The following is a 24,036-nucleotide window of genomic DNA, read 5'->3' on the forward strand; positions in this document are numbered from 1 at the left end:
CAGACAAATGCAGGAGGCTGGCCTAAACGTTCCCAAGACCCTTTTCAACTCCAGTATTGTGAGTTCGCTGCTACCCAGGGAGCGTCCAGAGGGAAACTGCTTTCATTTAGGTACAAAGCACTGAGCCTCCTTCTCCACAGTGCTCTACTGGCTCTTTAAAAAATCGCTTGGAGCCTGACAGCACAGACAACCCAACTGTGCACCTGCCAGCGAGTGGGCGAAACACGGTGCATCATGCAATGGAATATCACGTGGCCATAGAAGGGAAGAAAGCGTGGACATAGGCTGGAACATGAACTCTGAAAACACCACGCTCAGTCACCAAAGGCTACACAGTGCGTGACTCCACGGACACGGAATATTCACACCAGACAAATCCAGAGAGACAGACGTAGGTAAATCCAGGGCTGAGACCGGGAGGGGAGTAACTGCTAGTGGCTTGGGGCGATGGAAGGGCTCTAAAGCGACTGTGCTGCCGGGGATGGCGGTTGCACAACTTTGTGACTACAGCGAGAGCCGCTGATCCGTGCACTTTGAAGGCACGGCAGGTGCACTCCGTCTCCACAAAGCTATTCTGTTAAAAAAATAACGCGTAGCCAGTGTTTCTTCTAATTGTCTCATGGACTGATGTCTCGGTGGGACAGAGTGACAGACAGGATGCTTCTTTGAAGTCCTGGCCTTGGCTGACGAGCCCGTCTCTGCAATGTGTGATTTCTCTGGTGGCTCTGGTGACTGAAGCAGGAACAGCGCTTTCACCATAAAGTGTCCCGTGTCCCTGGGGGCTGGGGACAGACAGGAGCTGCGTGTGGAACCTGTGCATGCAAACAAGCCCGCGGCACCGTCAGCCTCTCCCGCCCTTGCAGCTACGAGAACAGAGCAGGTGCACGGAGTCACACAGGGGGGTCTGTCTCCACAATGCCACCTCACTGAGGTTAGCAGGACCAGAAAGGCCATCTCCTCCCCCAGAACAGCTGTCATAAGCTACCTAGAAGTGAGGAGGATGGGGGTGAATGGGGAAAAGAAGTCCTAGAAGCTTCCAGGAATCTTCCAGTCTCCAGTGCTGGTGCTGGGTGTTGTTACAACAAAGGATAAGGTTTAACAGCGCCATCCACGCCCTCCAGAGAGCACGTGAGATCCCCAGAGGCCAGTAACACTGGCAGCATCACTCCTCACCCATGCACAGGTGAGAAAACACGGTTGCCTTCCCCACGGGGTGCAGTGGAATGGAGAGGCGAAAGCAGCACCTGGTGGGCTCCAGTGTCGGCCCCTCTGCACTTCTGGGGTCTGGGCCAGAACGCCAGCGTGCAAATCCCAGCCTGTCCTCCTCCTGTGTGACCTCAGGCAACTTGGCCCACCTGGGCCTCCGTGTCTTCATCTGGGAAATGGGGACAACGACCCCCCCTTCCCCAGGCTGGTGATGAGAGTTTGATGACCTCATCTGTATAAAGCAGCCCACCTGGCACAGGGCCACCTCCTGGCACCGTTCCAAGAACCCCTGGGGTTCTGGGAAGCACATCTATACCGGCGCCTCCACTGAAGTGCGCTGGATGCACCATGGGTCAAGGGTACATACCTAAGGCCACTCACCACCGTGTGACAGCCAGGGGTCCCTCGACCTGGGCCTCTGCTCCTAGGGGGAACAGCTCTTGAAGGCACTCAGGGTTTGGGAAGCACAGAGTGGAGAAGTGGCTCCCTGTGCAGGAGTCATGCAGCTTCTCTGAGCCTCAGTCTTCCCCTCTATAAAGTGGGGATACTGATCCTACTCCCTCCCGAGGCAGCTGTGAGCATTAAGTGGTGTGTGCAGTATGGAGGTGATGCAGTACAGTGGTTAGCACAGGCTGCCGGGACGGAAACCCTGCTCTCTCCTTAGTCGCTGGGTGATCACGGGCAAGGCGCTTAACCTCTCTGTAAAGCCTCCAGATCAGGGCACGGCACACAGAAGCACCTTAAGAGCCCGCCGTGGGGCTGGTGCTGAGAGCGCTGTGATGCAGGCATCCTATATGAGCACAGGTTCAAGTCCTGGCTGCTCCACTTCCGATCCGGCTCCCTGCCAATGCACCTGGGAAGGCAGTGGAAGTTGGCCCAAGTGCTTGAGCCCCTGACACCCAGGTGGGAGACCCAGACGGAGCCCCAGCCACTGTGGCCACTTAGGAAGTCAATCAGCTGATGGATGGAAGCTTGCACTCTCTCTCTCTGACTCTGCCTTACAAAGAAATAAATCAATCTTAAAAAAAAACAAAAACAAAAACAAAAACACTACAAATAATCTGCTGTGGACTGAGCTGTAACTGCTGTTCCCCGACCCCCAAATTCGTACACCCGAAGCCCAAGCCCTAGTACGCGCGCGGATTTGAATTCAGGGCTCTTGGGGAGTAAGCAGAGTTGAGTAGTCCTAACCTGACAGTGACCTTGTAAGAAGAGGAACAAGAGTGAGCTCACTCCCTCCTTGTGCACACACTGAGGAGCGGCCCTGTGACCGCCCGGCCAGCAGGCAGCCACCCGCGAACCCGGCAGGGAGCCCTCCCTGGACGCCTCCTGGGCCGGAGGCCGTGCCAAAGTCGCTTCCTGCCGTTCCTGCCCCTGCTTTCGGGCCCCAGCCTGAGCTGCGGGACACAGAGCCTGCAGGAACTCCCCGCTTCCTCAAGTCCCAGGTCTGCAGCCAGGAAGGCCACCCCCAGTGAGGACAATAGGGCGGACGTCCTGCTGCAGGGCCCAGGTGTGGCCTCTGAGGCCTCGCATGACCTCCCAGCCACGAAGCCAACCACAACCAACCAACCCGCACCGGGGCTTCCCCATGCTGGGTAGGGCTCAGGGTCACGGCGGTCATTTCAGGGCAGGGCCAGGGCTGCAGGCCATGCAGGAGAAACAGCGCCCCCTTTCGCCTGGGAGGCCTCACTACCACCATCACCCTCACGGCTCCCAGGGTGGAGAGCAAGGCTGCATTTGGTGTCCACAGGGATGGGGGCACCAGAGCCTAGGAACTGCTGGGAGGGGGCCCCTGGCTCTGCCCCAGCATGCTCAGTGATCCCTCGTCCAGGCGGGAAGAGCTGTGGCCTCCCCCGGCCCGGCCTGTCCAGTGAGGGAAGCAGACCAGGCACAAAGCGCACTGTGTCGTCAGTGCTCGGATTTGCCCTGGTCCCGGAGGAAGGGGAACGGGGCCTGTCCTGTTCCCATCTGGACCCCCAGAGCCCAGGACAGGGGCTGGTACCCAGGTATTTACTGACTCTGAGAAGTGTCCTCTTCAAGGCACCTGAAGCCCAGTGCCTGCACCTAACGGGTGCTCAGTGCCTGCTTGTCCCCCGCCCTTGGCCCCTGGCATGAGTGACTGTTCCAGGTCCCCAGGGCTGCTGGCGCTGTGGCCCTCCTAGAACATTGCCTGTGGGCCAGACAGGGGAGGATGTAAGAAGCTGGCTTGAGAAGAAGCCATGCAGTTAAAGCACGAGGATCCAAAGGAACATGGGCTGAGCACCTGCTCGGTGGCAGAGCGCACACACAGACCCTGACCCGGTTACTTTATTTACCGGTCAGAGAGCCCCCTCCCCCCGTGGTAACTATAACATCACCACTCATCTGAGGCCAGGGGAGGTAACACGTCTGTCCAGGGCCACAGCACCACAGCACTGGAGAGAGGCATGAGTGCTTCACAAAGTTCATGGAGGGGCGGGCGCTCGGAGCAGCAGTTCAGACCCCGTCTGGGACAACTGCATCTCTTATTCCCTTATCTGAGTCCCAGCTCCACTTCTGCTTCTAGCTTCCTGCTCACACACACTGCGAGGCAGCAGATGTACGGCCCAAGTCCTCTGGTCCCCGCCACCCTCCTGGGGACCCAGATTGAGTTCCTGGCTCCTGGCTGCAGCCTGATTCGGCTCTGTCTGTTATGGGCATTTGGGGAGTGAACCAGCAGATAGAAAGCTCCTGTGTCCGTTTCTCTGCCTTTTAAACTTTTGTAAATCTATTCTTTAAAAGTTTATGGTGTGGGCACAGTGACGCAGCAGGTTAAGCCTCCATTTGGAACACCTGAACCCCATCTGGAGCGCCTGGGATCAAGTCCCACCTCCTCTTCCGGCCCAGCTCCCTGCTAACTGGAAGGCAGCAGATGATGGCCCTAGTGCTTGGGCCCCTGCCACTCACACGGGAGACCCGGATGGAGTGCCTGACTCATTCCTGGCCATTGCTGGCAACTGCAGAATGAAGCAGACAATGGAAGATATTTCTGTCTGTCTCTGTCTTTCCTTCTCTCTGCCACTCTGCCTTTCAAATATATACAAATAAAAAGATAAAGATAAATGTAGTGGGTTAAGACACAGGTATCCTACATAGGAGTAGGGTGTACACCCAGCCCCAGCACCTGACTCCAGCTTCCCAGGGAGGCAGCGGTGACGGCTCACTTGGCTTCCTGCCTCTCATGCAGGAGACCTGGATTGAATTCCTGGCTCCTGGTTCCAACCTGGCCTGGCGCCAACTGACTGCTGTGGGCATCTGGGGATTGAACTACCAACAGAAGTTCTCTTTCTGTCTGCCTTTCAAATAAATCAACAAAAAACATTTTTAAATAAAATAAAAAGGAACAGATAAATTTATTTTGATGCAGACCTTTTTGAAATGCATGCATGTTTTTTTCATGATGTACATTTTCCATGAGCTGTTTCAAGGCCCCTCCCAGACCTGAGAATCCAATCCAGGGCCTCTGGACTCCGGAGCCGGCCCCAGGCTGTGCCCAGAGGAGCTCCTGGAGCCAGGCCTCTGTCCTCCCCTCCCCTGCAGCTGTGCTGGCTTCTTCCCCGTCCCCTCGGCCTCTCCCTCGGCACTCCTCCTGGGCCCTGGGATTCCTCCTGGGGGCCCACTCTGGGAGAACTCCAGTTCTGCCCGCCCCCCAGGGGGATCCCTCAGAGTCCCCTACAGCCCCAGGTCACCGTGAAACAGAGCCAGCCAGGACCCCAAAAGAGGTGGTGGGAAGGGCGCGGAGCTGGCCCTGTGGAATTCCTCCCACGGGCCGCGTCTCAGCGACTTGCTCTGTGCAGAATTCCTCCTGCGTGGGGACTCTTAGCCACTCGCTCCCGTTCCCGGGTCACCGTGGGCCCCCAGCCTCTGCTCCCCTGGCTGCCATGCACACCAACAGGAGTGCCGTGCCGCTCCCCTCCCAGCCGCTGCTCTTCCCACGGGGAGGGGAGGAGGAAGCCACTCGTGGTTCCCAAGGTGATGCCTGGAAAACATCTGCAGGGGACAAAGGGGACTTTCCTTCCCCAGCCTTACTGAGGGCAAGGAGGGGAGCCTGGCACGGTCCCAGAGGATGGGCAAGTCCAAGGGCGTGGCTGGAGGGAGGAGGTGGGCAACTCCGACAGGAAGTCCCCCAGGAAGGGCAGCGGTGGACTCACAGGTGCTGGGAGCCTGGGAGCTACCCCTTTGCAAGTTCCCCACCCTGCAGGTGACCTGCCCAGGGACTCCACGCCTCAGGACAGAGGGAAGGGTGGCAGGTCCCAGGGGCCTCCCTGTCCAACCCTGTGGGAGTCAGGCTCCCAGGATGTGGGAGGGCATGGCCAGCTTACATCACAGATAACCAGGTGGCCGAGAAGGGCGTCCCCTGGCCAGCGGGCACAGTCAGGATCGGGAGTCAGATATGGAGGCCAGCAGGAGGTGGGAGGGTAGGAGCTGTGGCCCCACCAGGCCCCTCGGCTGTGAGGCAGGGATGCTGATGCCCCTTTTGGGGCTGAAGAACACGGATTCAGAATAACCCCAAGGGCAGCCCACGCCTCCTTGCCGCACCTGAGCAAGCTCCGTTGGTCCTGGACCAGGGTCACCTCTCCTCGCCCTGCCCCAACCCGGCTCTGTCCTGCCCTCCTGACGTCTGATCTCCAGGTTCCAAGGACGTGACACTCCTTAGGCGCTGTGGCCCCGAGTCCCGGTCTCAGCCCCTCGTGGGCATGGAGAGGAATTGGGCTGCTGATGCGAAAATGCAGGGCTGGCAGCGGGACTCGGGGCCCCAGCCTAGGCCTGGGCCAGGCCCTGCCACAAAAACAGGCCGCATCCTGCCTCCTCTACCCCTGAGCTAGTTCTCGGGGTGGACCCACTGCCCCTGTGCCCTGGCCCTGCCCTGTGAGGCCCTAGAGCCACCCCCGCAGCATTCAGTGTCTGCCCCCTCCCCAGGGCCCTAGCTCCTGTCCCAGCTCAGTGTGACCCTCCTTCCCACCAGACAGGTGGGCTCAACGTGACCTTGGCGCCTCACACGGCTTCCAGGCCATGCGTGTATCAGAGCAGGGCCAGGATACCGGTGCCTTTGGCCCCCTGGTCAAGCACAAGGGTCCAGGGATGCTGACCCCTGGGGCTGGGCTTCTCTGTACCCTCAGAGGTCACGTGTCATCTTCTGCTTCTTCCCTTCATGTTGAAGCAAGGCCAGGAGGCGCTCACCAGGCCCAGCAGCTCCCAAGCAGCCAGAGTCACCCAGCGAGGGTCAGGAAATGCAGGCTCACAGGCCTGGAGTTTTTTTTTTTTTTTTTTTTAAAGAGTGAGCCCCTGGGTGGCTTGGACAAGTGTGCCCTGTGCCTCCATCCAGAAACTCCAAGGTCATCCAGACACCCAACAGAGCCAGCACCAGGCAGATGGCAGAGCACCCAGAGTCCCCTTCCCACAGAGGAACTTCACGTGCCCAAGGCTAAACATGGAACTCTCTAGAAAAACCACAAGTTCTGCACTTGGAGGGCCTGGAACTCTGCTGCCTCTTGGGATGAACATGGATGTCAGAAAAAAACAAAAAACACAACCAAAGCCCCAAGAATCCCTCCAGGATATGGGGCCACAGAGCTCAGGCTCTGTCTCCCTCCTAGCACTGCAGGGGACCTCAAGGAAGGTCTGGTTAAAGACAAAGGCAGACTGGTTGGGTCCGGAATTCACTCATCCAGCAACGTCTCCTAAGTGGCTCCTGTGTGCTAAGCACAGGCACGGGGGATCCGACAGTGGACGGGAGCCACACAGGTGCTTGTCCTTGTGTGGCAGGCGGGAGCGAGTCACAGGGACACTGCATTCCGTAAGTGCAAGGGTCCTGGGGCAGGTGCACACCTGGGAGGCGAGGAGGCCCGTGTGGCTGGAGCAAAGGAGCAGGAGGTGAGGTGGGCCGGGGGCCAGCAGTCAGGCGACACGGGACTCCGAGGTCAGACACCCAGTGAGCTGGGCACACTGGAGGGCGTGGGGCAGAGCAGTGGTCTGCTCCGACTTACTCATGCGGAGGCGACATCTCTAAACACACAAGGTGTCACTGTCTAGGGGTCAGCTTCAGCGCTGGGAAATCCTGTACCAGCAAATGAGCAACGTGTGGACAGAAGGGCCGGCCCACGCCACAAGGCTGGAGAGCGTGTGAGGACGTCCCTCCACGTAACACGGGTGCTGCTTCCCCCGAGCAAAATGAAGACCAGCCACCCTGAGCGGTTCATCAGATCACTAGGGTTCCTGGTGCCTCCCTGGCCAGCAGCCCACAGCCCCAGCACCCTCGGCGGAGCCTATAGCCCACTGGAGCTCTTGCACATCTGGGGACTGACGCAGCAGCTGCCTCCCGGGCATTCTGGTGCCCTCTGCCTCTCTGCATCCCAGCTCGCCAGCACCCTCTCGGCCCACGCCTCCACCCTGAAGCCCTGGGCTTTGTCCTGTTGGAGCACCCAGTGCCCCAGAACTCACCGGGCACGGAGAAGGGGGACAGGAAGACAGCCTCAGCTGGCTGGGGCTCCGGCGGCGGTGGCGGCGGTGGCTGCTCCTGGTCCTGGCGCGGTTCTTCGGGGTTGTCCGTGGGAACGGTGCCGTTCTCCATGTTTTCGGGCCGCCCATTCTGCAGAGGCTTGCTGCTCACTCCGTTGGCCGCGTTGATCAGTCTCTGCCGCTGGGTGGACAGGAGGCGAGATGGACACAGCGGTGTGAGACCAAGCGTCCCGCTGTCACCCCGTCCCTTACACACCCCCAGCTCTCACGGGGTCTGCAACGACACCCCTCCAGACAGGGTCGCCTGGACCTTGTTTCTATTCCAGGGAAGTCTCTGAGGACTGCAGGCCCTGGGCCTCCCCCTGGCTTAACACTAGCTCGGGAGCACAGCCCGAGACCCCCCACAGCAGCGGTCACCCTGGGCTCTTCTGGGGACAGCCATGGGAAAGGGCCACACGGCTTCTGCAACCTTGGAAGATGACATCATGCAGAAAAGCACTCTAGGTATGTGGCTTGGTGGCGTCCAACACGGAAGGTGACCGCTGAGGTCCCCTTGAGCCTGGCTGCTGTAATGTCGAGCAGCTTCCCCCGACCCCGACCCCCCCCCCCCACGGAGTCCAGCTGTTGATGTCAGCCCGTGCTCGGCGCCTTGCAGGCAGCTGAGTGCCCGTGACTCCCTCGCACCCCTGCAGGGGCTCTCGCTCGCAGCCACGTAGTCCTGCACTGCACGAGTGACTCACAAGGTCTTCTCCGCCTGCTTTGGGGCACGTGGGAGGCTTCTCCTTTTGACTTACCACGAAGGCTCAGCTGTGACTACGCGTGGACGTGTTTTTGTGGACACACTCACGCCTCTGGGTGCTTCCCTGGGAGCAGAATCACTGCCCGCTTGTGCTGGCTTTGAACTTCAGTCGCCTCCCAACCTTGTCAACTCTCGCTATCATTAATCCTCCATCCCGGGAGGAGTGTGTCTGTATCTACGGCTGTGGTTGGCTTTCCCCAGCGGCTGAGATGCTAAGCGTCTTACAGGGTTGCCTCCTTCTTCAAGTCTCGCGCTAAGACTGAGGAATCTGACCAACCCCATCCCCTTCCCTTTTCCCATCGCACTGCTGGCAAAGGGGGTCTCCCCCCCGTCCCCCGCCCCTGAGCCCAGGCCGGTTGTCCTGGCCCCGTCTGTGGCTGTCTACTAAACCAAGCGGAGACAGAGGCCAAGTTTCCAACAACAGCACCTGGCGTCCCCTCGTCCGGGAGCTTCCTGCTCTCTGCACCACTCACTCTCACCCAGCGCTCAGTCACCATCTCAGACCAGCCGGAGGTCACACAACAGACACAGACACCCCTCCCAGCTGCTGCACAGGAGCCCGGGGGACAGAGCGGGTGTCTCCCAACACCTTATCCTGGTTGTCCGGGGGTTAGGCCACCATCACTTAACGTGGCAGCGTCTCAGAAGAAAGAACTGTGTCCCGCCCTCCCATTGAGATCACGGTCCAGGGAGCAGTGGACAGCTTTAAGATTTTCCCCATGGAGTCCACAACACAACCCACCCAAAAGAACAAAGCGATTTGTGCCCGAGCCTCAGGCCCAGACGTGCAGGCAAACCCAAGGAAGGCTCAAGGACATGCTGTCCTTGGAGTCTGAGAAAACCAGCTGTGCTGGGGCTGAACGCTAAGGGGAAGTGTGTGGCTCAGCAGCAAAATCCGGGGTACTCCTACTCTAGCTCGGTAGGAATCCACAGAGATTGTGCCTGGAAAAATACCCAGAGATAGCCTAGGGTATATCCAAAGAGGAACAGATTACAACACAGAGGAGGCGATGGGTCCACAGGCTGAGAGAGACGAGCCTGAAGCTCTCCGCAGGTGCACCCAGGAGCCCTGCCAGGCCAGGGCGGCCGTTCCAAGGATGCGGATTAGCGGTGGCCCTGGCTGTGCCACCTCAGCGACGTGAGCAGGGGCTGTGCACAGTGAGGGGACAGACACCGACGGGAGGCGGCAGGGGGTGCAACTGGATTGACACCTAGGACTTGATGCTGTGTCTCCCTCCCACAGGCTAGACTGGAATTAGAATGACCCAAGAAGCCAGCACTGGCCCCTCTCACAGAGCAGGTTCGAGTCCCAGCTGCTCTGTTTCCAACACAGCTCCCTGCTAGTGCACCTGGGAAAGCTGCAGAAGATGGCCCAAGTGCGTGGGCCCCAGCACCCACATGGGAGACCCAGAAGAAGCTCCTGATTCCTAGCTTCAGATGGGCCCACTCCAACTGAGGAGTGGATCAGCGGATGGAAGATTCTCTCTCTCTCCCTCTCTCTCTCCTTCTCTCTCTCTGTAACTCTGCCTTTCAAATAAACAAATATATCTTCAAAAAATTTTTTGTACCAAAATAAACTTATCCGTTTAAATGTTCATTTATTTATTTTTATGTATTTTAAAAGAGGAGTGACAGAAGAAGAGAGCTAGAGAAAGGGATCTTCTATCTGCTGGTTCACTCCCTAAATGCCTGCAACAGCTGGGCCAGGCCAGGCAGAAGCCACGATCTCAACCTGAGTCTCCCATGTGGGTGGCAGGGTCCCAAGTACTTGTGTCACCAGCTGCTGCCTCGAAGGGTGTGCACCACTTAACAGGAAACTGGCTCAGAAGCGGAGGTCTTGGACCCAGGCACCGTGACATGAAATGCAGGCGTCCCAAGCCATGGCTTACCCCGCTGGGCCACAATGCCCACTCCCGGGCTCAACTTCCATTCCATTCTCCCACAGAGACCAGAAAAAATTAGTAAGCCCATCGTCTTTGCTGTGCTATTTACACTTGCGTAACAATCACAATTGTTCTTGTTTTCAAAGGAGAAGACACATGGCCCAGAATTCCAGTGATGCAGGGACAGTGATGGGGGAAGCCCCGGGCCACCACCACCCACCAGCATCCGAGCTTCCTCCTCGGGTTGCTCCGCCCACAGAGAACAGGTTTGCGTTCTTCCTTCCCCCTAAGTGACATTTTAGAGAAACACCCCTACTCCAGACTGCCCTCCCCCGGTTAGCTCGACTCTGCTGTCTGACCAGAGGCTTCTCGGCACGGGGCTGGGCCGCTGCCTGCTTTAGACGCCCTCTGGAAGGAGAACGCGCTGCCTGCGGCAGGTGTCTCGGCTGCTGGAGGCACCAGGGCTGCCTTCCTTAAACAGGGGCAGCGACAGGCACGGCCAAGAGCCCTCGGAAGCGAATGCCTCCACTCGAGAGCCCGCCCTTGAACTTGGAGCAGACCTACCTCATTAATGATGATCCTGCTGGCCATCCGTAGGCGGGTCCTGGGCCCAAACTTGTTGGTGATCATGATGCGTAAGCCCGCTTCCGGAAAGCTGAACTTGGGGGGACTGGAGCTCATGATCTCGTCCACCATCACCACTGGGCTCTTGCCGTACTGTGGTTTCTCCTTCACTGCTGAGCACAACGCCGGGTTAGTGCTGACCTCTCAGAGGGCCGTGCCCATCTCCGTACCACGAACGCCCCTGCATTTTGCAAACCCAGAAGTCCCGGCGCTTGGCTGCAGCTCCTCCCATTAAGATGGGTCAGCGGCACTGCGGCACCTGCTGATGGAGTCCAGCGGGCGCCCTGCTACAGGGCCACTCACGGGCAGACTCTCCACCTCCACCTCCACGCCTGTCTCTAAGGCTGAGCCTGAGCATCGTTCAGTCGCTGTCTAAGCCTCGCCTTTTACCTGCGACTGTGGAGGGGATGCTCGCTCCTCATTTACAGAGGCTCGGGTGAAATGGCACACCTGACAGGGCTCCCCAGGGATGAGAAACGCTGCAGGCGCCCTGCTCTGCCGATCACAGCACCAGCGGGGAGGTCACTCAGACCCTGGCTCTCTAAAAGGTAAGCAGTGATCAAAGGGTCGTATCCCCGAGGGGCACCTGCTTGCCCAGGGGTGTGTGGGGGAGCAGCTGGCCAAGCCCAGCGCCTCTGAAAAGCCCTAACACACACACCACCCCGCCAGGAGGGAGGCTGCTCTCTTGGAACCTCTCCTTCCCCTCCGGAGGCTGAACAAAGTTCTGGGTGTCCAGGCCTCTTCCTTGCCAGCTTTGCAAATGGGCTCGCTGGTGGGGGATTCGACAACTGACCCCATTCCCTGGGAGAGCCTTGCGACCAAAGCACTCATGCCCACAGCGCCTAGGAGCCAAATGAGCCTCCGCCCCCTAGGAAGCTGTCAAACAGCTTTGCCTCTGCACCTCTTCCCAGTCCCCAGTGAGTGTGCCTTGCAAGGAACAGAGAGCCCCCGGAGATGGCCATGCACGAGTTAAGGGCACAAAACAGACCCCCCTCCCCAAACAGCAGCAAGGCTCAGCAGACAGGAGGCAGGTGGTTAGCAAAGGAAGCCGCAGGACTACGCATTTGCCTCGCAGGGACACGAACCTCCAAGGAGGCGTGGGTCCTTGGGCTGGGCTCCTGGTGTCTTTGTGGCTTTTGAAATGCGTGTGTTACTGCTTGGATGAGAGCGGTTACTTACAATTTAGAAGAGGAGATTGTTAGGAGACAGAGGCCCACAGAGACCGGCGGAGACGCTCAGCGTGCGGAGGGGTCTGGGCCACAGTCTGGGCGGTGGTGAAGACGCCAGGGGGTTACTGGAGGAGGGTGTTAGTAGCGGGCTCCTGCCACGGGGAGCCTGCATGCTCAGGGCCCCTCCCTCAGAGGAAGGGGGCACCAGTGACACCACAAGGCTCCAGGCTCCACCCTGTGGCGACAGCCCTGTCACAGCCACTGCAAGGGGGAATGGCTGGGCTCAAGGAAGGCAGGCAGGAAGCCTTGGGAGGCAAGAGCTGTGGTTCTAGCTCCTGGGCACCTTGTCCAGTGCTACCCACCAAGCGATGGCCCAAGGGGGCATGTCCGAGCCAAAGGTAACTGGATCACAGCTTGTTTCTTCTGCAGTGCTGCCCAAGGCCGGGTAGCCCCCCCCCCAGCCAAGGCCAAGGTCAAGGTATGCCCAGGGCAGGGCAGCCTGCAAGGCCCCCCCTGAGTGCTCTGAGCTAGGCCAGCTGGGTACAACATGGCAGCCAGTGGCCCCGGCTGCCAGGGTGTGCCAAAGGCTGCCTGGAAACCAGCCAGGATCGAGCTGGGGAGCTGAACTGCACGGCCTTCCAGGAAACAGTCACGTGCAGACTTCACATGGGACACACCCAAACTCATGGCAGCAAACTCAGGCCCATGAGGGCGTGTTCCGGAGAGACCCGCCCAGCCAGCAGCCCTCCCGTTGCTGCGGGTGGTGCTGCACCTGCCTGGGGGCTGAGGTTGCTGGGGGTTCTGACATCTTCTCCGGCCATGAGAGCCCAGGCAAACACCGTCGGCAAAGGCAGCTTCCCTAGGGCCCGGTCCCCTCCATCCCACCTGGTGTCACAGTGCTCCTTCCCCCTGCTGCGGTCACATCTACTTAGGGGACAGCGCACGGCAGTGACTCGCACTTGCTCTCAGGGAGCCTCCTACGGGGCAGTGAAGACCAGGGCCCAAAGCCTCTGAAGCTCACGTCTCTAGCCCTCCACTCTGATTCCAGGACCCAGGGCTGCACGCCCCTCTCCTGGGACCCAGGGGGACCCTCCTCTCCCTCGGCCTGACACTCATCAGATAAAAATTGCAGGGAGACCCGGGTTCTCCCCGTCCCCAGGGATCACTGAGGGGCCAGTCCTGCGGCCAGACTCCCAGTTTTCTAGAACGTGTCCTTATAGAGATTTGAGGGAGAATATGAAATCTGTGGACAGACTGTATTGTCTCAGCTATAAAAGCGAGGGTGGCAGAGTCATGACCGAGCCCAGAAAGGAGCCTCATGGGCAGTGGCCGCCGGGGAGCCTGGATGTCCCTGGGAAGGGCGAGGCGTGGAGGCCCCAGGTTGCCAACGAGGAGCACGGCTCCCAGGGCACCAGGGCGGGTGTGTTTGGCAGCAGGCAGCTCGGGGCCCGCCCCTGTGAACCAGGCATTTTCTCCTGGTCTGAACAACACCTGGTCTCTGGGCTGTGAAGGGTGGGAGGTCCCGGGAGCACCAAGGAGGTGCAGGCCAGGGGTCAGCCTCTGTCCTGCAGGACTACATGGTGACTGTAGAGCTGGGAACCAAAACATCCTCCAGTGAGGGCCTCCCCCTCCGAGGCAGTCGTCCTGGAAATGGGCTCCCGGGGCAGCCTGCTGGGCATGCTGGGGTCAAACTGCGCTCCATGGACTTCTACTCTAGCCCTTGTGGGCAGGCCTCTGGCAGCCAGGCTGTGGCCATGACTGCACCTGCACCCCCGCCCCATCACGCATCTTTCTTCCATATCGAGAGGCACACTCCCAACAGAGCCCCTGTGACAAGTGTGCCGCCCCTGGAGGTGACCTGGGGCTGGACAAGACACACTTGTCCAACATGTACATGGAAGAAACCCCTACCTCAATCCACTCCAGGAGGAAGAGTGGTAGGGGGGCTGAGGGACACAGATTCCAGCCCAAGGCTGTTGGCCCAGGGCAAGGGGCTCCCAAGCAGACCCACCAGGGGCTGGCCTGGGCTGCCGCCTGCCCCACAGCTCTCTTCCCTGGGCTTGCTGCTCCTCTGGCCGCTGGGCCAGCCCGAGAGCCTGGGGCAGGGCTCTGAGATGGCTCCACGCCAGGCAGCCTCTGGACGGCCACACAGCTGCACAACGCAGGACCTGGCCTTTGTGTCCCCAGCGAGCCCTTCAGCACTGGGCCCAGTGTCAGGAACCACAGCGCAGCCCAGACGGCTCTGCGACCCCAAGGCCGGAGCCTGCTGCATCTCCAAAGAGCCACGCCCCCCTTGCCCCTTCCCTGGGGACTTAGGGACACTCCCCCGGATGTAACCACTGAGTTTTTCTTTCTGGGTGGCCCTTGCCATCCATCCTTCTGCCTTCTAAGCAAACGCCAGTCTGAGCAACCCCTCAAACACTGGCTCTCCCTCGGGATTCAGGGATTCAGGGGACTTGTGCCTGAGAGCCAGAGGGGGCCAGTCCAGGAGGAGCGTGTGTGTGTGTGTGCGTGTGCGTGTGCGTACGGAGGAGGGGGAGGGTGGTCCCACCGCTCCTGTCTGCTCAGCCTTACCTTGCCCCAGCAATGGCATGGAGGGGTCATCACAGCCACAGTCATAGAAAGCATTACCATCCTCCAGCTCGCTGTTGACCGGGTTGCCGTTCGCGATGCTCTTTTGTTTGATTGTGAAAAAGGCTTGAATCTTCACATTGTACCTGAAAGGCAGGGTGGCCGGGTGGTCAGAGCAGCAGAGGTGAGTCCCCCTGAGCAGGCACGGGGGCAGGGTATCTTGGGGGCCTTGTATCCCGCAGTGCATTGACCAAGGGGCAAGGGCGGGGAGTGGACAGCCAGGGAGGAGTGGACGAGCACTCAGCTGAGCTGGGAGAGGATCCTGACAGCGACCCCAAGCAAGGTGCAGCCTGGGGACCGTGCTGCTGGGCAGCTCCCTGGGGACACAAGAAACCTCCACCCAAGAAACTGATGGAGGTCCACTTACCACAGGCCAGGAGAACAGAAATTCACGCAGCCTGCAGGGGGCGTAACCTGTGCTCTCCCTTCCCCCCTGCCCCCAATGCCCTGCAAATTCTGCTCCCAGGGCTGCAGGGGCGGGGGTGGTGGTGGTGGTGGTGCTGTATCACTCACAGCCAGCATTGCACCCTGCCCCTCCCATGGGACTCTGTCTTGCTCCACGACAAAGACCCTCGGGCCCCTCGGCGTCGGCAGGTGCAGAGGAGAGCCTTCAAGGCCACTCTGTGGCTACTTGGCAGCTCCTCGCCATTTTTAGAAAACGCCACCAACGTCCTGCAGAAACGGGAGGATTTACGTCCTCCGAAACCCTGGCGTGCTTCCTTTGTAGTGATGTGTGGGAGTGGGAGGAGGAAGATGACTGGACGTGGCTCAGCTCGCCGTGGTTTCATTTCTGTTTTTTGTGATGTTTTGGTAGAAAAAAATATCCGTAACATAAAATGTGTCATTTTCATTATTTCCCACTTTCAGGTGCACGTGGCTGTGTGACCATCGCCACTCGTCCCAACATCCTCCCATCCTGCCCCGCGCCAGCTCTGCACCCATCAATGAGCGGCTCTCCATCACCCCTCCCCCGCCTCGGCACTGATCGCTAATCTACGTTCTGCATTGATGCCCACGAGCCTCCTAGCTGCCTCACGTAGGTGGAGCCACACGTCTCTGCGCCAGGCCTCCTGCACCTGGCGTGGTGTTTTCGAGGTCCACCCACGCCAGAGCCTGGGACAGAACTAACTTCCTTCTCAGGGTGTCCCCAGTTCTACAGGGGGTGCTCCCTGCGGCCGGGCCAGGAAGTGGAATTTTACGAAGCCTGGAGCAGAAGTGATGCGGCCTGGCTTTTGGTAAAGAACAGCTTTGAATTATGAGGAGTTTATTCACACGGCATGGAACAGAGGCTCCGCTGGGCAGGGAGAAGCTGCCCAGGGTGGGCAGGATGGATGTCCTTGCTGCTACGGGTTTGGGAAGTGGCCTCATCCTACATGCACCTGCCACTCACAGCCTGGCTGGCCTGGTCCGGGTGTAGACAGCACTGCCCAAGATGGTGTCTGAACACCTCTCCCCAACTCTGGGCATCCATGGTGAACCCAGGCTGGCCTGGCTAGCCAGAAGGATTTCCCTTGCTGTAGCCGAAGGCTGGAGTGGGCTGTGGGGCAAGCCAGCAGAGTCTAGGAGGGCAGGGGTGGGCACTTGGCCTCATGGCGAGGATGTCCCGTAGAGCGCCTGTGTCCCACAGCAGGGGCCTGGGTTCCCTGCCTGCCTCCAGCCTCCTGCTGAGCGCACCGTGGGAGGTGGCACATGATGGTTCCAGCACTCGGGTCCCCGCCAGCCATTTGGGAAACTCAGATAGCACACCGGGCTCTGGCTCTGGCCTGACGCAGCCCCGGCTGTTGCGGGCCTTTGGGGAGTGAACCTGCGGACGGGAACACTCCCTGCCTGCCTCTCAAAGGAACGTTTTGTTGTTGTGGCTGCAGAAGAACCCACAGGGGCAGCGAAGAGGCACTTACTTCATGATCAGAATATAAAACACATACAGCACGATGAGCACCAGGCCTTCCCACCTCAAAGAGAGAAAGCAGCGTGAGGTTAGAGACGCGGGCTGCACAGTGCAGGGGGCCGAGGAGGCTGGGATGTCTGCCCCACCTCCCCCACCAGCGCCCAGGCCCAGGGGGCTGAGAAGCCCCCCCCTCCCACCCCGTGGCTGTCCTGAGCCTGCGAGGGATGCACTGAGGGGGCTTCCACAGCCTGCCACGTCCCAGGATTCAATCCCAAGAAAACCCAGATCCTGGTCAGGACGGGAGGGGTTTGGGTGCAGGAGAGAGGGGCCCAGTTGCTGGAGTGAGGGCTGAGACTGACTTAACACAGGGGGGGAGGGCCAGGGCCGGGGCCACCAGTGGCTGTCCGCTGGGCGTGGCAGCACAGTGGGGTCGCCTCGGGACATGCTGCTACTGCTCTCTCATGGGTGCAGCCGAACCCCATGGGCAGCGGGGGTTTTTGTAGCTCTGACCACAGGCCCCCAAGGAGCCACACAAGCTCCATGTGGCAAACACGGAGGAGGCCCTCTGTGTGCCAGGCAGGGGCTACAGTCATTTGTGGGACGGAGGCGGGGGCGGGGGAGGCTTCCTGTGCCAACAGGGGACCCTCAGGCCAGCAGAGCCAGAGAGGAACTTGTAGACCCCCAAACCTCTGGAGCCCCAGCTCCATCTACGGAACATAGGACCCAGGAGCGGAGGGGGGAGGGGTGGGACCTGCAGGCTTCTCTGGGCCCCCGGCACCCACTGCTCAGGTCAGATCATCGGAACATCCTCCCAGCATGCAGACTGGAACTTTCTCTGGCTGACGGATGCTAAGGGGCCCCCACACCCTAGGAAGCGTGAGCTTTCTGTATCTTAATTCAGGAATCCTATCCTACTTCACTGTCCTAAGGATGAGCCCCTATTTTTCTTCTACAGTTTTAAAACATTTTGCTTTTGGCCGTAAGAATTTCAGTTCACTTGGAATTTGTTCTTGCATAGGGTGTGAGGGAGGGATCTGGCGTCAGGCTGTTCTGTGTAGCACGGCTGTCCCTGTGGCGCTGAAGACCCTCATCCCTCACTCACTGCCCCAGCAGGAAGCCTGTCACGACCCCCAGCCCAGGAACAGACTCCCCCCCCCCCCCCCCCCAGGAACAGACCCACGCCCGGATTCCCTATCGGCCCACGCTCCTCCTCACGCTGCGACTACTTCAGCTTTACCACGGGTCTGGACAGCTCCCAGGGCAGCAGCAGTATGCAGAACTATTTTTCTTTTTGAAAGGATAAAGGCATGGTCGCTCAGAGCGACACCCTTTTCACTTTCACAGTTTAACAGGTTTATGTTTGTAAAAATAATCTTAAAGATTCAGCGAACCCAACACACACAGACACTGGAAAGAAACCAAGAATAGAACAGTGAAAAATAGACGAGAAACTTACCACACGATTTCTTCATCATATATGAACTGAAAGGCAAAAGAAACAGGGGGTGGGGTGGGGTTAGGGAGATATTTATTCAGAAGAAGCAACAACGCAGCCCCTGCCCCCAACCCCCAGCGCCAATGCCAATGGCCCCCAACTACAGTAGGTCACGGTGAAGGCTATCCTTCCTTAGCTGGAACCTGGGCCAGCAGGATGCTGACGTGTGGCTGTCCCAGGAGAGATGGCCTGGGCACTAGGACTCCCACGTAGCTGCAGGGGGCTGCCCCGCAGGGGCTGCTCTCAATAGGAGAGACTTGCTAACATCAAGGAAGCATGCGAAAGAGATACCTGCACTCCCATGTTGATGGCAGCTCAACTCACAACCCCTAAGATACGGAACCCACCCAGACACCCTTCCACAAGGCTTAGGTAAAGAAAACGAGGTACAGAGATGTGACGGAATATTACTGTCATAAAGAATGAAATCCTGATGTTTGCGACCCAGTGGATACACCTGGAGATCACCCTGCTAAGCGCAATAAGCCAGACTCAAGAAAACCAAACATCCCCTGTTCTCTCCGATTTGTGGAAGTTACTAGAGTCTAAAAATTGCGTGGATATCATATCATTTGGTATTTAGTTATAAACAGTGTTTTGCTGAATTATACCATGTAAATGGCAACATATTCTTCTTTCCCACATACAGAAAATGAAACAGAAGGGGGAATAGTGATGGCTCTTGCCGTGCTAGCAATATTCTGTTTTTAATTTCAGTGCCGGTTGGGAGCCAGTGCTCAGAGGACAAAACACTCATTTGTGCACTCGTGTGCATTTTTGGCATGAATGCTGTATTTCAGTAAAAATAAATCGACTCAAAGAAACCTTGGTTCCTTGATGAGCACTCGGCCTCGTGGTTGACACGTGTGCCCCATACTGGGGGGCCTGGGTTCAACACCCTCCTCTGGTTCCTGACCCCAGCTGTGATGTCACGTAGCTGGGTTCCGGCCTTGCACATGGGACCTGGACTGTGCTGCTGGCTCCCAGCTCCAGCCTTTGTGCACATCTGGGGCCTGAACCAGCAGATGGGAGTCTGGCTGCGTCTTTCTTGTCTGTCTCTTGGCTTCTCCAAATTTTTTTTTAAATCTCAAGACTGGCCGGCGCCGTGGCTCAACAGGCTAATCCTCCGCCTTGCGGCGCCGGCACACCGGGTTCTAGTCCCGGTCGGGGCTCCGGATTCTGTCCCGGTTGCCCCTCTTCCAGGCCAGCTCTCTGCTGTGGCCAGGGAGTGCAGAGGAGGATGGCCCAAGTACTTGGGCCCTGCACCCCATGGGAGACCAGGAGAAGCACCTGGCTCCTGCCATCGGATCAGTGCGGTGCGCCGGCCGCAGCGCGCTACCGCGGCGGCCATTGGAGGGTGAACCAACGGCAAAAGGAAGACCTTTCAGTCTGTCTCTCTCTCTCTCACTGTCCACTCTGCCTGTCTATAAAAAAAAAAAAAAAAAAAAAAAAAAAAAAAAAAAAATCTCAAGACTGAATAAATGGCACACGTGGGCGTGTGTGTGTGTGTGTGTGTGTTGACAGGCAGAGTTAGACAGTAAGAGAGAGAGAGACAGAGAGAAAGGTCTTCCTTCTCTTGGTTCACCCCCCAAATGGCTGCTATGGCTAGCGCGCTGGTCTCCCATGCAGGTGCAGGGCCCAAGCACTTGGGCCATCCTCCACTGCCTTCCCGGGACACAGCAGAGAGCTGGCCTGGAAGAGGAGCAACCAGGACAAGAACCCGGCGCCCATATGGGATGCCAGCGCTGCAGGCGGGGGATTAGCCAAGTGAGCCACGGCGCCGGCCCCCTATTTTTCTTGATAAGAAAGAGTAACCCCTTTGGAAACTCCAAGGTCCAGCTTGTGCAATTTGAAGGGAGGCTGGGGAGGACCATTGCTCAATGTCAAGGTTAATGTAGGTGTCAACCTGGCTGGGCTCAGAGGCACCCGGAGCTGGGACAGCATCACGAGGGCATACATAGAGGTTCACGAAGACTATGCATGGATTCCAGCGTTTTTGCATAAGTGAAGCCCCTCTTTCCGCTGTTTTTCTACCACTTTTGGAAGACCCTCCTGTTCCCAGTGTGTCTGTGAGGGTTGTTCCCAGAGAGACATGCAAGATCTGTCCTCCCACTGCCTGGCACTGCCCAAACAGAGCCCAAGGGCAGAGACAGGTGAGTGTGCCTCCTCTCCACTGCAGCTGGGAGCAGTCCCTGACTGCCCTCGGGCGTGACAAGTCCAGGTGCTGGGGCCCTTGGCCTCCGGGACTTACAGCAGCAGCCGCCGCGGCCACCCCTGGGCGCTCAGACCTTTGCCCAGGGAGTTACACCATCGGCTTCCCTGGACTCGCACGGAGACAGGCGACCGCCACCCCAGGGGCTGAGGGGAGAGTCATGGGATTCTCGGCCTGCTTAATGGTGCCAGCCAAGTCCCAACACAGCCCCTCTCATCTCTGTCCATTCCTGGGGAGGCTCCTGCAATGGCCCCAGCGTGGAGAGGAAGCAGAGAGGGCTGCCCCCGCCCCCATCTATGGACACAAGGGACTCTGCATGGGGTGTCAGGAGAGACCAGGGGAGCACACACACACAGGGCTTTGGGAAGCCACTTCTGAGACAGTGTCTCAGGCAGGCAGGGGGCTCCCCAAACTCTAAGAAGTGGTCCCCAATGAGGGTGCTGGTAGTACCACCAGCAGGGGGTCCTGTGGGACACTGCTGGGGCTGTTAGAGTTTTCACAGCCCAGTCGAGGGCCAGGGAGGGCATACTGTAACACATGTGAGCCCACGTGGAAGTCGGCCCACACTGCGCACGCGTCACGAACGTTCTGATCCACCTGCCAGATACGGAAACAGAGGTCTAGCCTCTCGCTTGACTCCGCCTTCCAAGGCAAAGTATTTTGTAAGCACTCAACTCCCCAGCAGGGCACCTGGCACGGACACGGAGGGATGCCCGTACTTCACCGTCTCGTAGAATTTTATCAGGAGGCCTTCACTGCTTTGGGAAACCTCCATTGATCCAGCACCCCAGGGGACATGATTCCCCCACGCCGTGTCAGTCTGCGCGCATGGCCGCCAGGGAGGTTGCGGCTGGAGGGGCGCATGGCGAGTGGCTGGTGTCAGTGCTCTGAGGTTCCGGCAGCAGGGCCCCAGGGTGGGAGGGGTTCTGTGCCTTTGCCACATCCCAGGGCAGGGGCCCCACTCACCGCGATGAGCACAATGACGGACAGGGTGTAGTACACGGAGTCCCGGCACACGGCCCACCACGTGAGACGGACCACCTGCGGGCACAGGGCGGTCAGCGGCTGGCAGGTGCAGGGGACGGACCACGGGCCCTTCCTAACAGCCGTTCCTGCCACCCCTGCCCTGTTACATCTGGGAACACAATGAAACCAAGTGATGGCAAAACTAACTCTACTCCAGGGCCGGCTTCCCAGGTGGGCACCCACCACTCTCGCTCTCGACCCACCACTGGCACCTTCATGGGTCGTTGGCTGCCCAACCCTTCCTGCCAGGCCTTACCCACGAGCCTGCCTCTCTGAGGTCAAATCTCACATCCCCTTGTGGCACTGGGGACCTCCCAGGGGATCCCAGCTGTAAGCCCGCTTGGCACCTGCTGGGAAGGCCAATGCTAGGTCCCAAGTCTCAGGGCCAAGGCTGCAGGTGCCACTGCTTGTCCAGTGAGGGTCTGCCCTTGGATTGGCCGCTGCTGGCCCCAGTCATGCCTGGAGACCCCCAGATGGGTGGAGGGGAAGGAATGTCCCTTGCTGCTTTCACACAAGAGGAAGTGGGTGTGGTGGCAGCCACAGGGAGTGACTGGTCCCGCACCCGCTGGGCCCTGGGTGTCCTGGCCATGGCCCCCACTCTCTTTATGAAAGCATAATCCCCGCCCCCTGCAGGCTGGGAGAAGGCACTCACCTGCCCCGCGAATAATCCACACACTCCGATGATGCACAGGATGTTGAACACGGCAGAGCCCACGATGGTACCCACGCCGACGTCTCCGTGGGTGATGAACACGCCTGGGAGGGGACAGGCACAAATCCCGGCCCTTGGTGGCACTGCCTGGGGCTGTCTGTTCCTCCGTGAGCCCAAGCCGAGGGAAGTGAGTGGTTCTTACTGTCTAAGAGTCCCCGGGGCGGGCATGCAGCCAGTTAGGACGCTCGTGTCCCACATCACAGTGCCCAGGCTCAGAACTCCGCTGCGACTCCCAACTCCAGCCTCCTGCTAACGCACACCCTGGGAGGCAGCAGTGACAGCTCACAGAATTGGGTCCCTGCCACCGACATGAGGCCTGGACTGAGTTCGTGGCTCCCAGCTTTGGCCTGGCCCAGGCCCAACTATTGTGGGCATCTGGGGAGCAAACTGGGGATGGGAACTTTCTCTTGCTTTGTCTCTCAAATGATGAAGATAACACGGCGGAGAGAGCAGCAAAGCCAGGGAGGTGCAGGGGCCCCATCAGCTCAGATCCTCCTGTTTCTTCTTTCCTTAAGGATTTATTTATTTATTTGACAGAGGGAGAGGGAGAGGAGGAGGAGGAAGGGAGGGGAGGGGGGAGGGGGAGAGGGACAGGGACAGGGAGAGGGGAAGGGGAATCTTCCACCTGCTGGTTCACTCCCTAGATGACTACAATGGCCAGGGCTGGGCCAGGCAGAAGCCAGGAGCCAGGAGCTTCTTCCAGGTCTCTCACATGGGTACAGGGGCCCAAGCACTTGGGCGATCTGCTGCTGCTTTCCCAGGCCATAGCAGAGAGCTGAATTGGAAGTGGAGCCACCCACCAGGACTTGAACCGGCGTCCATCTGGGAGGCCAGCATTGCGGGCGGCAGCTCTACCTGCTACGCCACAGCAGCAGTTCCAGACCTTCCCGTGTCTTGAACGTCTTTGTCAAGTAACAATTCACGCGCCCACTGAAAGTCTCTACCCCCAAGGGCTGTGTGCATTCACAGAATTGTGCAGCCAAAATGGCAATCTAATTTCAGAACATTTTCACCTCCCCCAGAGCCCTCACACCCATTCACACCCCGCACCCCAGAAACAGGACTCCCGTCTCTGCAGCTCTCCTGTTTCCCAGAGATGACCGAGGCTCCGAGCTGAAGGAAGCCCACGGCCCGGGCCACCACGCCGGACGCCCCCTTCTGTCTCGGGCTGGCGCAGTTTTCTTACCAATCACGGAGGCAAAGAGCTCTGGCGTGGAGCTTCCCGCAGCCATGAAGGTGGCACCGGCCACATCTTCGCTCAGGTGGAGTCTCTACAACAGAAGTGGCCCCGGAGCCTCAGGGGGCAGAGCCGTGGCCTGAGCCCGCTCCTCAGGGCAGGCTCCCCACTGGGGTCCTGCACCCAGCTTCAACTCACAGCCCCGCCCTCTCGCCCATCTGCTCCTCTCTCTCAGAACGGTCTGAGCGCTGGCCTTGGCAGAGGCTGGGACAAAACATGGGTCCCGAGGTGGGAGCCCAGCCACCTTAGCACCCCCAGAGGGGGAAGCTCCAGGAAGAGGCTCTGCCACAGAGCCCAGCCGACCACCTGCAGCTGTGCCCCTTCCTGTCCTGCCTCCTCCCTGCCTTGGCCATGGCCGCCCCTTCCTCCCAGAACACCCTGCCCTCTCCTAGGTACTTTCTGAAATCCTTCCCAACGCCACTTCCTCCATGAAGCCCTCCCAGCTTCTTTCCAGTAGAGATACAGCCTCTCTCCTGTAGACAAAAGCAGTTTTCCTTCCTTGACTGGAAATCAAGAGTAAGGCAGCACCGAGAGAGAAAGTGGGGTCTTGACTACCGGCAGAAATAAAATAAAATCATCCAAGGGAGAAAATGTTGGCCCGCAAGGGTTAAAGATCCTGAGTCAGTGCAGCCCAGCATCCTGGAGGCCTGGGCCCTGCTCCCTGCACAGGAGACAGG

General features: G+C 59.1%; 1 protein-coding gene across 2 annotated transcripts in view; it reads right to left on the reverse strand.

The window, feature by feature from the left end:
- Positions 1–24,036, reverse strand: part of SLC24A4 (solute carrier family 24 member 4) — a 134,494-nt gene that overhangs the window by 22,117 nt on the left and 88,341 nt on the right. The window contains exons 5-12 of one of the 2 annotated variants that reach the window (XM_062181315.1): positions 23,309–23,393; positions 22,063–22,166; positions 21,351–21,425; positions 18,134–18,159; positions 16,688–16,741; positions 14,790–14,875; positions 10,930–11,099; positions 7,666–7,864 (exon numbers count right to left, since the gene is read on the reverse strand). In XM_062181315.1, coding sequence (XP_062037299.1) covers positions 7,666–7,864; positions 10,930–11,099; positions 14,790–14,875; positions 16,688–16,741; positions 18,134–18,159; positions 21,351–21,425; positions 22,063–22,166; positions 23,309–23,393 — 799 coding nt within the window. Of the gene's footprint in view, positions 1–7,665; positions 7,865–10,929; positions 11,100–14,732; positions 14,876–16,687; positions 16,742–18,133; positions 18,160–21,350; positions 21,426–22,062; positions 22,167–23,308; positions 23,394–24,036 lie in introns of both variants that reach the window. The other variant, XM_062181314.1, reaches the window with a different exon arrangement.

The sequence above is a fragment of the Lepus europaeus genome, chromosome 22, assembly GCF_033115175.1.
Source record: "Lepus europaeus isolate LE1 chromosome 22, mLepTim1.pri, whole genome shotgun sequence".
NCBI classification, from domain to species: domain Eukaryota; kingdom Metazoa; phylum Chordata; class Mammalia; order Lagomorpha; family Leporidae; genus Lepus; species Lepus europaeus.